We start from the raw sequence: 16,771 nt of genomic DNA on the forward strand, positions 1-16,771 counted from the left end.
CGAAGTGCAGGTTTTCTGATCGCTTTTCATTGGAGTATTCCTAGGTAAATGGTTCCTGGTCAAAAGGCCAAGAACCAAGGATTAAGAAGGCTTTATACATTTTCACTAAAGGAGAAAGCAGGACAAGGTGAGGTAACAAGAAATATCATCTCATAAACACTTTAGTAATAATTCTACAATTTGTTCTATTGGTTTCTATCTGTCCCTATTCCTAAGCCTTGGTTCATGAATGACCCAGGAGTTATCTAAAACACTTTTCATTTGCTGCAGGCCATCCCTAACTTTAAGCTGGGGTCTGCAAGTAGTCTAACTACCCATAATTGCTACAAGCTTTACACATACACATTTCCTGTTGATAAGCATTCTTTGTTCTTGCCAGACAGACCCCCACAATTACAATCTTCCTGATTTACTTTCAAGTGTGTGCCATGACCTTGCTTTAGCATCCAGCCCATCAACTGAACCTTAAAGCAGCTCACCACGTGAGGAGCTGAATGTAGCTACCTTGAAGGAACAATGTCTTCAAGCCTCACGTTGTGCGCCAGAAAACGTAAGGTTCCAGCAGTTTCCCCGAGCCACTGAAATGTCAAAGAGAGAGAGACTAGAGACGAGGCTTTCAAAAATATCAGCTTTTATTTATGGCCACAGCAAAAGCAAAGCAAAAGCAAAACTATATCCAAAACATACAAACAAATGCATGTAAGCAATAGCCAGAACCTTTTGCCAAGTTGCTTTTCGGCAGAATGCTTTAAGGATTTATGAGCCAGGAAAACTCCCTAGTTTGGTTCCTTTATCTATGGGACCTGCTATTCCCATGTAACAATTTTTTCTATATTTTCAAGGATGTGCCTAGTTTTGAAGCCAAGAATAGAAACAAGACGCAACAGTGAGATGACATTTGCAGTAATGCCATCCATTATTAAGGTTACAATTTGCTAGGCTAGAAACAACTAATTTCTGACAGTACACAACAGTATAAGCAGAAGCCAATATCAAAGCATAATTTTTAAGAAATAATTTCTAGCAGTATATCATATCAGAAGCAAGCAGCAAATATTGGTTTAATCAGTAACAATTATGTAGTAACATAAGCAATTCATGATAAAAGCAAATAGCCAATATTGATTCATATTGATTCATATAGTGCTTCGGAAGCAGATGGGATGCCTTCCTCTAGAATGAAGAATTATCCATGTGTTTAACTAGCAGGTGTGTTCTTTGATCAGTAAGGCAGCTATTCTCCTGGAGGACCCACTTAAAGGGGAAAAGGACAAATAAAAGAAGTTGGTCCAGGCAGCAGTCAGAGTCCAGCGGGCACCATGAGGAGAGCTGGAGAGCAAGTGGGTCTCCTCCTCCTGTTCTCCCTGATGATCGCAATCCATCCAGGGTCACAGGAGTCCTCCTTCCCAGGTGAGTATCAGGCAGGTTGGCTCTGAGGAAGAGGGACCTTCTTCCAGCCTTCAGAGGTGGGAAATTTAACAGCTAAAAAAAAACACATTTTTTTGGGCTCCAAATGTTTTTCCTTCCTTTGCAGGACTTAAAGCGCTGGGCCTGGATGGCAACAATACAATAGCCATTGTGCGGGGGAGTCCAGGCTTGCCAGGACCACAAGGGCCACGGGGCCCCCCTGGCGTTCCAGGAGCCAAAGGTGGGTCTGTGGAAAGAGCGTGAAGGTGGCTCCTGAACTCTTCTCAGAGAACGAACCCGTCTTGTCCCAAGGCAGAAGGAAGGTGCCACGAAAGAAGACTGTAAAAACTGGCACAAGAAACTGAGTCTTCCAGGCACTCGACCTGTTGAAACTCCCTCTCCCAAAGGGGGCATTTCTTTGGGTTAAGCTGCCTACTCTGGTTTAAACCTGCACAAATCACAGAGTGCTGGAAGGGAGCTGCCCACCCAGCCACCTTTCAGCTGGGAGTTACTCCCCTCTCTCCCCATGGGCACCAGAGAACTTCACCATGCCTTTCCTTAACAGGTGAGAGAGGCTTGCAGGGAATCCCCGGGAAAATTGGAGCCCCTGGGCCAAAAGGTAAGGTGGAATGAGAGGGTTTTCCAATTCCAGGGTTGCACAAGTGTGTTTGGGTAGTTGGTGGAGAGAGAGAGGAACACACTGGGAAAGGAACCCCAAAAGGGACCTTAAAACGGTGGTGGTGGTGTTGAGACTGAGATCCTCACAGTTTTCCGTTGGTGTGGCCTGCAAGAGGCCTCAAAAGAATTTCTTCCCTTTGATTCAGGAGAAAAGGGAGATCCAGGACAACCTGGAGAGAGCTTGTGCTGCTCTGGGACCCTGGTTCTTAACATGGGTGCCTTCACTCTCCCAACCAGTAATGGTATCCTACTATCTTCACTACCGGTTTGGTAGTAGGAGTATCACCACTACCTGTTCACCCAAACTGGTGCAAACCGACTGTCAGCCTTCCAAATATCACTTTTCACTATCATAACACTTTTGCTACCAACCATGAATAGTGATTGTCCAGATCCCAAATGATGTCATCTGGCTTTGCTCAGCTGTGCCAGAAACATTTTTCAAACTGAAGGGACCCCCTTAAAAATGGCTTATGGGGCCCCGCAAGGTCATGGGGGGCAGGAGAGAGAGCTTGGTACCCATTTTCCCCTTACCCTTAGGAAATTTCTCCTTAGTCCAATTCACAATAAAATAGCACAATAAAATAGCACAATAAAATAGCACAATAAAATAGCACAATAAAATAGCACAATAAAATAGGGTTGTTCCAATATTTAGAATGGAATGGAATAGAATGGATAGAATGTAATAGAACAGAAAAGAACAGAACAAGAGGATAGGACAGGATAGGATAGGATAGCAGAGTTGGAAGGGACCTTGGAGATCTTCTAGTCCAACCTCCTGCTTAGGTAGGAAACCCTACACCACTTCAGACAAATAGCTATTCAATCTCTTCTTTAAAACTTCCAGTGTTGGAGCATTTACAACTTCTGGAAGCAAGTTGTTCCACTGATTAATTGTCCTGTCAGAAAATTTAAGGGGCTCCTACAAAAATGAGGGAGTCGCACTATTTCCAAAGGACCGAAAAGCATAACAAGAAACAAAAATGAAAACTAACCAAAGAGAGAAGCAACCTAGGACTAAGGATCCATTTCCTAAGGGTAAAACCAATCAACCGATTGATTGATCAATTGATTGGTCGACCACCAAGTTTGCCTTCTGACAGTGAGAAAAAATCAACCAATGGAACAGAAGTTGTCTTTGGAAGTTGTGGGAGCTTCATCACTGGAGGCTTTCAAGAAGAGATTGCATGGCCAGTTGTCAGAAATGGTGTAGGGTCTCCTGCTTGGGTGGGTGGAGGTTGGACTAGATGACCTACAAGGTCCCTTCCAAGTTCTGTTAATCCATACGATCTGTAAATTTCTATTGTTTCTGTGCTGACTGATTCCTGTGGTTTTGTTATCGCAACTAAGTACTTGACTGTTAAATGGTTCTTGGCTGTCTGCCCAGGCCAGAGCTATTAACTGAAGGGAAAGGAAAACCTCTCTTGCACTTTAAGCCTGAGTTTTAAATGTTTATGCTGAGAAAATGGCTATGTGGTTATTTCTTCTTTTTCTTTTCCCGTCCTTTAGTTAATTACAAATGAGAAGGGATATTTGAGGTGTGTTTGGGCTACTGGAATCGTTAGGCAGGTGGGCAGCCTTGACTATTCAGCCGGTTCGCAGAACTCCAGAAAGAGTTAACAAACGGATCTCCCAAACCGGTGCAAACCGAATGAATCCCACCACTGCTTATGCGGTTCAGCTGTTGACACCCCCCTTGAGCCCCCAGTGATACTACCGGAGCCTCCTAAAAAGGAGGAATTCTGCCCTTCTCTTTCTCTTTGCATTCCAGGCGAGAAAGGTGACCCAGGAGAAATTGGTAAGGACTGCGCCCCCAAACCCCAAGGGGAACATTGCGGGGAGCTGCCTTGGACGGGGGCCTCTGGCAGCCTCTCTGCTCTCTGAAGCAAAAGGGACCCTGGCTGAATTGTGCAGTTCAGCCCCCCATCGAGCTGAGGTGGGGCGTGAAGTTAGGCTGAAAGGGGCTCCCAACAAGTTGGCAGGCTGTGGCACATTGGACACAGTTGTGCCTCTGTCTCCCCCCCCCCAATTCAGGTCAGCATGATGGGATCCCTCCCCCCTTCCTGGGCCTTCCCTGCCACATTGGGGGGGGGGGGGGGAATTGGCTGTTGTTCACGTCCTTCTTTCTTGCAGACGAGAAGAAGCTGGAGAAGCTTCAGTGCAAGCAAGGTGAGTGTGTGGGTCTGTTTGTCTGTCTATGTGTGTGTGTGTATTACACCCCCCCCCCAATTCCCTAAAGAACCAATGCTTTGGCTAGGCAGTTCCAGCATTTAAAGGACTCCCTTCTGACCACTGGCAGCTTTTGGGAAACACACAAAAAGGGTTTGCACTAAAATAGATTTCATCTTCACAAGAATAATTGCTCCTCCAAAAACATTTCAGGAGGGGTGGGTAATCCACCCACTCACCCTTATGGGAAGCCCCCATCCCCATCATGCAAAACCACACCACAACCCCTTGGCCCACTTTAATGCCTGGATGCTCATTGCCAACCAGCTGCAGCCACTGAGTCAGCCCCTCAGGAATAAGGCAAGGACCCTGGCACAGAGAGTGCCAACCTCTCCTGCCCTCTTTCTGCCCAGGTGCCCCAAACTGCAAAGAGCTCTTGAAAAGAGGGACGATCCTGAGCGGCTGGTACACCATCTACCCCCAGGACTGCCAGCCCCTGGAGGTGCTGTGCGACATGGACACCGACGGAGGAGGATGGATTGTGAGTCCAGCGGAGGGTGGCTCTACCCAGGCATGGCCAAGGCGTGTGGCACTTCTGACCACCGTGCCTTGGAGGGACCTTCCATGGGGGTTGCGCCCCACAGCAGACACACCCAGGATTTGTTGCTTGTTAGGAATGGGATGAACCACAAGCCGAGTCTTTCCTGAAGCCAGGATGGGGGCTGGAGGGATCCTGGAGGGGGTCCAGCACTTCTGGGTGGAGAAGGCCAGCTCTGAGACCCCTAACATTTGGGAAGGAGGGAAGATTTGGGGGGCCTGGTAAGCTGGAAGGTTAAGGGTCCCGATTCTCCCCCACAGGTCTTCCAAAGGAGGTCGGATGGCTCGGTGGACTTTTTCCGGGACTGGGCAGCCTACAAGAGAGGATTTGGAAACCAGCTGACCGAATTCTGGCTGGGAAATGACAACCTTCACCGCTTGACCTCTCTGGGTGAGGGGCTTCCTCTTGCACCCCTGGGCCCTCCTGCTGCCATGGGAGAGGGGTGCAGGACCCTCGGTGGGAAGAGCCTCAAATGGGCCCTCAGCCCCCTCTGCAGAAGAAACAGCCCTGTAGGGCTGTGAGTCTGAGCACTGTGCCAAGTGACCCAAACGGCTGTTCTCTTCATCCTAGGAAAGAATGAATTGCGTGTCGACTTGTTTGAATTAGACAACAAGCATTCCTTCGCCAAATATGCGTCCTTCCAGGTGGCGGCAGAATCCGATTGGTATCGGCTAACTCTGGGCGCCTTCACGGGTGGCTCTGCAGGTGAGTCCCTGACAAAATCCAGAGGGATCTGCATCCTTCTCCATGAGCCTCTTGGAATGGGCAGTGCCAGTCAGCCCAATGAAGGCCTCCCTGGAGATGCTCTGGGCTGGCCTTCCATGCACCCTTCCCCCGTCTCTTCCTCCCAGGTGACTCCCTCTCCTACCACAACAACATGCCCTTCTCCACCCGAGAGAAACGACCGGACTCCCAAAAACACAACTGCGCTGAGGACTACAAAGGTGCCTGGTGGTACAAGAGCTGCCACAAATCCAACCTCAACGGGAAATACTTGCTGGGGGAACACAAGTCTAACGGGGACGGCATCAACTGGGTTACTGGGAAAGGCGCCACCTACTCCTACAAGCGCTCCGAAATGAAAATCCGGCCTGTGTCTTAGGTGGCTCTTTCAGCTGATGGGCCTTTTTCTTTCTGAGGGTTTCCAAAGGGCATCTAGTCCATCCCCTCTACGTTTGATTTTCTACCTTGAGACAGAGCTTGCATTTTTCAAAATTCACATGATTAAATGATCTTTTCAGAATCGGGGTGGGTGGGCTTTTCCCTTTGCTCTCCTTTAGGTCCACTGGAGTTGGGCAGTCAACGAATGTTAAATAAATACCATAAATAAATAAATAAAGATTTGATCTTTAATCCATCTGACGGTCTCCAAGTCTCCTTTATTCCAAGGGGATGAAATCTGCCAGCCTTTGGCAAAAGAAGGGCTCTGAGCACCCCAACACACCACCCCCCAATCACCCCAACCTATGAACCAATCTGCAACTCCCTAAGGTGTCATGTGCGGTGCATCTTCAAACTTCTCATTCAGTTGGTATGCAGAGATTGTTGACCTTGACTAAGACCAAACACATCACCATACGCAGAAGATGGTGAGACTCAACCTCCATTTCTTTTGGGGGGGAGCGGGGAATATATTTTTATTATATTCTTATATTATTATTGTTGGGAAGGGAATAACCCTGACTTTTGATAAAGGGGTCCCTGTGGGTGGCTCCCTCCCTGCCAGCCAGAAGGCAACTACAAAGCCCTGTTTGTCAAATAAACCCCAAAGGCAGCAAGCGAGTGGGGCCTTCCTCATTCCTCTTTTCCAGAAGGTGATACAACAGTCCTGATGGCCGACCCTGCCTCTCCTTGGCTTGAGCGGCGCCTTCCCTCCCTCCCATGTGGCTTGGCTTGGAGCTGGGACACTGTTGGCTCTCTTGGCAAAAGCCCAGCAGAACAACTTAAATCTCCTACTTTTCTACCAGCAAACACACGGGGAAAACGTGCACCTGTTTGTCCATCATGAATCTCAGAATAAATAAAGTGCTGCTATAACTTCAGAGAAACAATAAAAAACTTCCCTTCCCTTCCTTGGAAGAGGCAAAATCTGGCAAGACTGGTTCTTTGGTTGTTCTACTGCCTGATGGATTACTTTATAGATTAATGCATAAAACAGCTTTATCTGGAGAAGAATCTTGAGATCTGAAGGCCAAATGTCCCAATTGGGCAGATATTTTGCATTCTGGCTTCCGTGGAAATCAGTGGGCAGGCTGGATTCAATGCCCTTAAAGGTGCCAACCCATTTCAGCCCCGCTCAGTTGTTTTCCTGCCATCTTAAGAAAAACAGGGGAGTCTGTCTTTTGAACCATAGGAGAATAAAGCCAAAAAGGATGCAGTCCCTGAAAGGCTGTGTTGGAAGAAATGTCCTTCTGGGTTCCAAGTGGGGAAAAAGACACTGGAGACATGGAGGCTGCTTGGAAAGAGGGTTTAATGGTGGACAGGACCACGTGGCTTGAGCTCCTGAACAGAAAAGGGGGACTACCTGTAGCAATCTGAGATCCGACTCCAGCTGACAGTATGCATGGAATGCACTTCCCCCCATTCTGTCCACATGACTAAACTGAGAGTTGACATCAGATTAAGTGAAACCTGGCTCAAAAACAGTCACTGTGAGTGGGACCTTGGAGCAGCATTCCAGTATTTGAGGGGCTGCCACAAAGAAGAGGGGGTCAACTTATTTTCCAGATGGCAAGAAAATAGATGGACACCAATGGTGGGATTCAACCCACCTAACAACCGGTTTGCCCAAAATGTGAGTGGCTTCCGCCACGCGGCGAGGGTTGACCGAGCAGCCTTTTGGGCCCTGCTCCACTCCTTCTCTGCTCTCTGGGGCAGCAGCTACTGCTGTTGCTGGGAGAGAGAGTGTCTGTTGTGCAATTTAGCAGCTGTCAGCCACCGCATTCTTTAAGAAAATACTGGACAGCCACCTGTCTGAAATGGTAGAGGGTCTCCTGCTTGAGCAAGGGGTTGGACTAGAAGACCTCCAAGGTTTTTTCCAGCTCAATTTTAATTGGTTGAAACCTTCCCTTTGCTTTGTTGTTTTTAATCCTTCAGTCATGTTGTTCATATTTCCACAACCCTAACCCTAACCTTGACCTAGGCTTCCCAAAAGCACGAACCTGACTCCTCGTCCCAATAAAACCCCTTTTATTTAGGTTAAAGGGAATTCCTCTCTAGCAAAGTCCCGGCCAACAGTCTTTCATGAGATTTCACAACATTTATCAGGCTTGGAGAGCTGCCATACTGATATCTTCCAAATGCCACACTGTAGCAGCAATTACTTGGCTAGAAGTCAGGAACAGATCTTCACCCAAATTAATTGAACTAATTGTCTCCTGCAAACTCCACTCCCCTTTTGCTCCTCTTTATTCCCTGTGGGAGGGGCCATTCACCGTCCCCCTGTGCCTTTTCTACAGAGTCTTTTCCAGCTCGATTTTGATTCATTTTGTTATGAACAGGAGATAGGTGATGTAGTACCTCCCAGGGGTGGGATTCAAAATTATTTGCTACCGGTTCTGTGGGCATGGCTTTATGCGCGTGGTATGGCTTTGGGTGCATGGGAAGGATACTGCAAAATCCCCATTCCCGCATTATTGAGAGTATATGCACCAAAGACAAATTCCTTGGGTGTCTAATCACACTTGTCCAATAAAGAATTCTATTAATTTATTAACCAAGCTGATCAAACCTTCTCTTTGTCTTATTGCTTCAGTCATGTATTCCACATTTCTACAAAATTAGGAAAGTTACAGCATGATTACAGGCAACATTTCAAAAGGAACTTTTATTAGGAGATAGTGATAGCAAGGAGAATAGGCAAGATCTGAAGTTCCCACACGAAAGCATTAAGTTAAAAGTTGCAGGAACCCCTCCCCACTGTCCAGTCCAAAGCAAGGCATCCTGATAGGGATCTATGGGGACCTGACATTGGCATAATTTTGACCATTGGATTAGCATGAGATAAATCAAAAATATGCATTGTGCAATTGCCAACAGTTCCAAGGTATCACTGGAATGCAGAGCCATCCCTCCTCCAAAGCCAGGGACCTTTACCCAAGCAATTTTTTAGAATCGAATTGGACATTAAAGATAACCAGGGTGGAAGGTGGGAGCATGGGAAAAGGTGATCATCAGCTTTGCGTATGAAAATCCCAGTTCCGGGTTTGCTTCTCCTTTAAAGCACTTGGCTTTAGTAAAGTCTACTTTCATTAACAATTGATTCGAGAGGCTTGTTTTTTTTAACTGACCAAGTTGGCATGATTGACAGTGGGTTTCCTTGGAAGCAAATGCAGTAATCCTCCCTCTACAATGAAGAGTTATCCATGTGCTGTTTAATTAACAGAGGTGTGCTTTGATCAATAAGGAAGCAGTTGGTGGTATTTTGACTCTTTCGCCAAAGTCCCCACTTAAAGGGAAAAGGGACAAAAGCAGGCTGCCCAAATAAAAGCAGAAGATCCAGGGCAGGTTGCAGTCGGAGTCCAGCGGGCACCATGAGGAGAGCTGGAGAGCAAGTGGGTCTCCTCCTCCTGTTCTCCCTGATGATCGCAATCCATCCAGCGTCACAGGAGTCCTCCTTCCCAGGTGAGTATCAGGCAGGTTGGCTCTGAGGAAGAGGGACCTTCTTCAAGCCTTCAAAGCATGTTTTTGGGCTCCAAATGTTTTTCCTTCCTTTGCAGAACTTAAGGTGCTGGGCCTGGATGGCAACAATACAATAGCCATTGTCCGGGGGAGTCGAGGCTTGCCAGGACCACAAGGGCCACAGGGCCCCCCTGGCATTCCAGGGGCCAAAGGTGGGTCTGTGGAAAGAGCGTGAAGTTGGCTCCCGAACTCTTCTGAGAGAACTAACCCGTCTTGAGGTGTGTTTGGGCTACTGGAATCGTTAGGCAGCTGGGCAACTTTGACTATTCAGCCGGTTCGCAGAACTCCAGAAAGAGTTAACAAACGGATCTCCCAAACCGGTGCAAACCGAATGAATCCCACCACTGCTTATGCGGTTCAGCTGTTGACACCCCCCTTGAGCCCCCAGTGATACTACCGGAGCCTCCTAAAAAGGAGGAATTCTGCCCTTCTCTTTCTCTTTGCATTCCAGGCGAGAAAGGTGACCGAGGAGAAATTGGTAAGGACTGCGCCCCCAAACCCCAAGGGGAACATTGTGGGGAGCTACCTTGGACTGGGTCCTCTGGCAGCCTCTCTGCTCTCTGAAGCAAAAGGGACCCTGGCTGAATTGTGCAGCTCAGCCCCCCATCGAGCTCAGGTGGGGCGTGAAGTTAGGCTGAAAGGGGCTCCCAACAGGTTGGCAGGCTTTGGCACATTGGACACAGTTGTGCCTCTGTCTCCCCCACCCACCCAATTCAGGTCAGCATGATGGGATCCCTCCCCCCTTCCTGGGCCTTCCCTGCCACATTGGGGGTGGGGGAGGAATTGGCTGTTGTTCACGTCCTTCTTTCTTGCAGACGAGAAGAAGCTGGAGAAGCTTCAGTGCAAGCAAGGTGAGTGTGTGGGTCTGTCTGTCTGTCTATGTGTGTGTGTGTGTCTGTATTATGCCCCCCCCCAATTCCCTAAACAGCCAATGCTTTGGCCAGGCAGTTCCAGCATTTAAAGGACCCCCTTCTGACCACTGGCAGCTTTTGGGAAACACACAAAAAGGGTTTGCACTAAAATAGATTTCATCTTCACAAGAATAATTGCTCCTCCAAAAACATTTCAGGAGGGGTGGGTAATCCACCCACTCACCCTTATGGGAAGCCCCCATCCCCATCATGCAAAACCACACCACAACCCCTTGGCCCACTTTAATGCCTGGATGCTCATTGCCAACCAGCTGCAGCCACTGAGTCAGCCCCTCAGGAATAAGGCAAGGACCCTGGCAGAGAGAGTGCCAACCTCTCCTGCCCTCTTTCTGCCCAGGTGCCCCAAACTGCAAAGAGCTCTTGAAAAGAGGGACGATCCTGAGCGGCTGGTACACCATCTACCCCCAGGACTGCCAGCCCCTGGAGGTGCTGTGCGACATGGACACCGACGGAGGAGGATGGATTGTGAGTCCGGCGGAGGGTGGCTCTACCCAGGCATGGCCAAGGCGTGTGGCACTTCTGACCACCCTGGCTTGGAGGGACTTTCCATGGGGGTTGTGCCCCACAGCAGACACACCCAGGATTTGTTGCTTGTTAGGAATGGGATGAACCACAAGCCGAGTCTTTCCTGAAGCCAGGATGGGGGATGGAGGGATCCTGGAGGGGGTCCAGCACTTCTGGGTGGAGAAGGCCAGCTCTGAGACCCCTAACGTTTGGGAAGGAGGGAAGATTTGGGGGGCCTGGTAAGCTGGAAGGTTAAGGGTCCCGATTCTCCCCCACAGGTCTTCCAAAGGAGGTCGGATGGCTCGGTGGACTTTTTCCGGGACTGGGCAGCCTACAAGAGAGGATTTGGAAACCAGCTGACCGAATTCTGGCTGGGAAATGACAACCTTCACCGCTTGACCTCTCTGGGTGAGGGGCTTCCTCTTGCAGCCCTGGACCCTCCTGCTGCCAGGGGAGACGGGTGCAGGGCCCTCAGTGGGAAGAGCCTCAAATGGGCCCTCTGGGGATGGAGGAGGCAGCAGAAAAATATACCCTGGGTTGTGAGTTGTGGTGACTGGGCAGTGCGCCAACTGACCCATGTGTCTGTTTTCTTCCTCCTAGGAAAGAATGAATTGCGTGTCGACCTGACTGATTTCGACAACAAGCATTCCTTCGCCAAATATGCGTCCTTCCAGGTGGCGGCAGAATCCGACTGGTATCGGCTAACTCTGGGCGCCTTCACGGGCGGCTCTGCAGGTGAGTCCCTGATAAAGTCCAGGGGGATCAGCATCCTTCTCCATGAGCCTCTTGGAATTGGGCAGTGCCAGTCAGCCCAATGAAGGCCTCTCTGGAAATGCTCTGGGCTGGTCTTCCAGTCACCCATCCCCCCTCTCTTCCTCCCAGGTGACTCCCTCTCCTACCACAACAACATGCCCTTCTCCACCCGAGAGAAGCAGCAGGACCCCCAAAAGAGGAACTGCGCTGAGACGTTCAAAGGTGCCTGGTGGTACAATAACTGCCACTACTCCAACCTCAATGGGAAATACTTTCTGGGGAAACACGAGACCTTTGCTGATGGCATCAACTGGCGTACCGGGAAAGGCTACTACTACTCCTACAAGCGCTCCGAAATGAAAATCCGGCCTGTGTCTTAGGTGGCTCTTTCAGCTGATGGGCCTTTTTCTTTCTGAGTGTTTCCAAAGGGCATCTAGTCCATCCCCTCTACGTTTGATTTGCTACCTTGAGACAGAGCTTGCATTTTTCAAAATGCACATGATTAAATGATCTTGCAGAATTGGGGTGGGTGGGCTTTTCCATTTGTCCCCCTACAGCTCTACTGGAGTTGAGCAGCCAACGAATGTTAAATAAAAATAAATAAAAATAAATATGATCTGCAACTCAGCTGTCTCCAAGTGTCTTTTATTCCAAGGGGATAAAATCTGCCTACCTTTGGAAGGAATTACTCTGAGCAGCCCCTCCAGAAGGGATTGGCATATCCCAGGTGGTTCAGCCAAGCACTTTCCTGCTGAGGCTATCAAGAACAAAGATTTCTGGCCAGTGGGGTCCAGGAGGAGCAGGGGCGGATTCTACCAGTTCTCAACTATTCAGGAGTTAATTTTCTAAGCAGCTTGGAGAATTGGTTGTTGGAAGAAATCTCCTTTTGTTTTTTCCCACTTTACAGGGCTAATCATGTAAGGAAGGTAAGAAGGAATCATTCTGGTGTTGTCTCTAGTCTAATCTTTATTGCCCTGCTTACAGAAGCTGCCTCTCCGTTAACCCTTATTACATTCTTGGCAGTGTGCCTAGACTTACTGTTGCCTCCGGAGCTTCTCCGGATATTTTTTTCCCTTTGCTGGTACTTTGCTGGGCTTGACTTTCTTAAAGGGGAAGGGTTGTTTTAAGCTTTTTACACTGCTGTTGGGAGGAAATACTCCCCTTTTGGGAGTTCTTCCAGCCGGGATGCAATGGCCAGTATTTTGAAGAAATAATTGAATAACGAAGCAGAGCTGCCAGAAAGAAGCTTTTAATGACAAGGAACCAAGATGAGTGACATTCAGCAAAGCTTCTTGGCTAGCTAGAATGATTAACATTCAATCATGAGTTTACATACCCTTTCTGAGTTTTGGCTCTGAAGCACTGTAAAGTGGTATATAAGTCTAAGCGCTATTGTTATTCTGATATTTATTATTATTATTTATTTATTTTGTTTGATTTCTAGACCGCCCCCTCTCCCTGAAGGGACTCGGGGCGGTGTACAGGTACCAAATTAAAAACCATACAAATAATCATAAATACAGTTAAAATCGAATTAAACTTTAAACCCCTGTACAAATTTATAAAAATTAAAAACTTAGCCTAAGACTACCCACGAAATTTAAAAATACAGACTGAGGTGGGAGAGCTGGAATTAGGCCAAGCTGGCTAGATTAAACAGGTGGGTTTTTAGCTTCTTACGGAAGGAGCGGAGGTCCGTGGTTGTTCTAATATCAGGGGGAAGGTCATTCCAGAGGGTCGGGCCCATCACAGAGAAGGCCCTTCCCCTGGGTGTCGCCCGCTGGCACAGCCTAGTGGATGGCACCCGGAGGAGTCCCTCTCTGTGTGAGCGAATCGGCCGAAGGGATGTATGGGGCAGGATACGATCCCGCAAATAGCTAGGCCCTGTGCCATGGAGCGCTTTGAAGATGATAATCAGCACCTTGAAACGCACCTGAAAAGCTACAGGTAGCCAGTGCAGCCCGCACAGGAGAGGTGTTACGTGGGAGTATCTAGCGACTCCCGAGACTGCCCGCGCGGCCGCATTCTGAACCAACTGCAGTCTTCGGGTGCATCTCAAGGGGAGCCCCATGTAGAGAGCGTTACTCATAGACAGATCCTATGAGCTTAAAGGGGACAGAAGAGTGTGGTCCAGGCAGGGGGGCTTCCTCAGAAGAGCCAAGACCACGCCAGTACCTGAGTACACACAATCAGAGGCTCAGGCCAGCACCTTCTGCCCACCCCCAAAACTTGCTGTCCAGAGATTTCCTCATGCAAAGACGGTGTTTTTCCTGAAGACAAAGGAGCTCTGGGAAATTGTTGTTAATCAAAAAACTGGCAAAACTTTTCGTGAAGCACATTTGCTGGCTTCATGGTGTTCCATGGCGAATAATATCAGATCGTGGAGTCCAATTTACTGCTAAATTCTAGAGGAAGTTCCTGAGGTCCATAGTGATTCATCCCAAGGGTTTAGCTCGGCTTTTCATCCTGCTACTAACGGATCAGTAGAATGATCCAATGCAATGTTGGAACAACACATTAGATTTTACGTAAATTATCAACAAGAAAACTGGGCGGATTTACTACCATTTGCAGATGTGGCTTATAATAATGCAGTACATAGTAGTACTGGGCTGACTCCTTTTCAAATAACTACCGGCATGGATTTTGTGCCTATGCCTGAATTGCCTAGAGCAGTGGTGGGCAACCTTTTTTTTCAACTGAGCCAAATCTCGCCAAAACCACAATTGAAATTTATTTGGAGAGCCGCATTTTTAAAACCGAAAATACATAGGGTGGTACACTGTTTTTAGTTTCAATAAGTTTTTATTGAGAATATTCCGCATGCAAGTATCCACATAGGTGGGGAGGATACAAATAACACAACTAATAAAATAAAAACTTTAGAACGATATTATTTATCGATAACGTTAAATTCCGTAAAATTTGCCTTACAATGTAGAGAAAATTGCATCCTGACAATGACTGACAAAGTCACAACCACTAATGTGAACATTGGCCTTGCATTTCCTTGGATAGTTTGAGTAAGTCAGGTTTGTATGTTGTTGCTTTTAATTTCATCTCCCTCTCCCACTTTCTTTCTTTTTTTCTTTTTCTTTCTCTCTCTCTCTCTGGCTCTTTGTCTCTCTCTCCCTCCCTCCCTCTCTGTCTCCCTCTGTCATTTTCTCTGGGTGTCTATCTGTCTGTCTCTCTCTCTCTGTATCTCTGTCTCTCTCTCCTCCTTCCCCCATCTCTGTCACTCTGTGTGTGTGTGTGTGTGTGTGTGTGTCTGTCTCTGTCTCTCCCTCTGTCTCTCTCCCCTCCCTCTCTCTCTGTCACTCTGTGTATGTGGGTGTGTCTGTCTCTCACTCATTCACTTAATCACTCACTCTCTGTGTCTCTCTCTCTCTGTCTGTCTATCTTTCTCTCCCTCCCTCCCCCTGTGTGTGTGTGTGTGTGTGTGTCTGTCAGTCTCTCTCTGATTCCCTCCCTCACTCCCTCTCTGTTCCTCTCTCTGTCTGTCTGTCTCATTCACACACACACACACACACACACACACACACACACACACTGTGGTCACCTTGTTGAGTGTTCCAATCACATTTGAAATGTGATTGGAACACTCAACAAGGTGACCACAGTGTGTGTGTGAGTGAGACAGACAGACAGAGAGAGGAACAGAGAGAGGGAGTGAGAGAGGGAATCAGAGAGAGACTGACAGAGACGAATCAGAGAGGTACTTTTAACTACCTGGCAGCGGCGTTTTGGCTTGGGGGGCTCCTCAGAACTTCCCAAGACTTCGGAGGGAAGTTTACAGCCCTCCCTCGGAACGCTTCGGAGGGAAGCTTCTTCAAAAGCCCTGGCGAGTGACAAGAAGTCTCCCAGGCTTTAATTTGCCGAGCTGTGCGCACGCGCCTGTTTTCCACGCCGTGGAGCAGCGGCGAGATTCTGCGCGGCGAGCGATGATTCCGGGGGCCATCCGGGAAGATGAGGAACGTGAGGGGGGACCCTGCCCCCCCACTGATGGCCCCCGGAATCATCGCTTGCCGCCCAGAATCTCGCCGCTGCTCCACGCCGTGGAAAACAGGCGCGCGCGTACAGCTCGGCAAATTACAGCCTGGGAGACTTGTCTCGCCGGGGTTTTGCAGAAGCTTCCCTCCGAAGCCCGAGAGGAGGGAGGGAAGCGGGCGCCCGGCACACAGAAGAGCCAGATTAAAATGTTTAAAGAGCCGCATTTGGCTCGCGAGCCGCGGGTTGCCGACCACTGGCCTAGAGAACCACCCACCTCCATGTCCCTAATAGAATGGATGGCCTCATTGCAAAAAGGGTGGGAGAATATGAAGAAGCAGCTGAGAAATATAAGAAACAGGCAGACAAGCACAGGTCTCTCCAACCACCTTTTCGGATAAGAGACAAAATGTAATTGTCAACTAAATACCTAAGATTGAGGTTACCGAGCAAGAAATTCAGGCCTAATTTCTTTGGCCCTTTTCCTATAGTGAAAGTGATTAACCCTGTGACTGTCCAACTTGGCCTCCCTCGGATACTAGGAAAAATACATCCGGTGTTTCACGGCAACTTAATGAAACCGGCAGTAGGATCTACTTTAAGACCCATACCAGCTGCTCCTCCCCAACCTATGATAGTGCAGAGCAGGGGTGGGTTCTGATAGTCACTATTACCGGTTGGCTCATGCCCACGCCAAGCATGTGGACACACTTGATACAAGCTATTCGTGCATGTGCAGTGGAATAAAAATTGCTCTGCCTATGCGCAGAAGCAAAATACAAGATGGCGGTGCCTACGGTTCGGAGGGGAGTTTGGTGTTTTGGTGGACTTTGGATTAACCCCTCTTTTGTGTTCTGTCTATTTCATTTTCCAGGACATGCTTTTCTCTTCAGGGAGGGGGGGGCTGTCAGCTATGGAAGGGATATTAACAACGGGAGCTTCCACAATGCCACATTCTTGTGCTTGGGAAATTAGGAGGGGGGATTTAGTAGAGGGAATTTAGGTACACATAATAGCATTCTTCTTTTCGGTCAAGTTCATGGTATTCCTGCACCTGGAG

The 16,771-nt window shown here is 48.4% G+C and overlaps 2 protein-coding genes across 2 annotated transcripts; both read left to right on the forward strand.

The window, feature by feature from the left end:
* Window positions 1–1,296: 1,296 nt before the first annotated feature.
* Window positions 1,297–6,212, forward strand: LOC309399558 (ficolin-1-like). Its single transcript, XM_081967501.1, has 9 exons — window positions 1,297–1,410; window positions 1,535–1,648; window positions 1,973–2,026; window positions 3,860–3,886; window positions 4,222–4,257; window positions 4,671–4,798; window positions 5,116–5,245; window positions 5,426–5,560; window positions 5,707–6,212. Exons 1-9 carry the CDS (start codon window positions 1,320–1,322, stop codon window positions 5,955–5,957), a joined length of 966 nt encoding a protein of 321 aa, XP_081823627.1. The 5' UTR covers window positions 1,297–1,319; the 3' UTR covers window positions 5,958–6,212.
* Window positions 6,213–9,387: 3,175 nt separating this feature from the next.
* Window positions 9,388–12,104, forward strand: LOC309399371 (ficolin-1-like; the record flags this gene model as incomplete). The annotated part of the gene is made up of 8 exons (XM_081967107.1): window positions 9,388–9,478; window positions 9,574–9,687; window positions 9,987–10,013; window positions 10,351–10,386; window positions 10,805–10,932; window positions 11,250–11,379; window positions 11,572–11,706; window positions 11,854–12,104. 8 exons carry the CDS (start codon window positions 9,388–9,390, stop codon window positions 12,102–12,104), a joined length of 912 nt encoding a protein of 303 aa, XP_081823233.1.
* Between the last annotated feature and the right edge of the window lie 4,667 nt (window positions 12,105–16,771).

This window comes from Natrix helvetica (assembly GCF_964273705.1).
Source record: "Natrix helvetica genome assembly, chromosome: 15".
NCBI classification, from domain to species: domain Eukaryota; kingdom Metazoa; phylum Chordata; class Lepidosauria; order Squamata; family Natricidae; genus Natrix; species Natrix helvetica.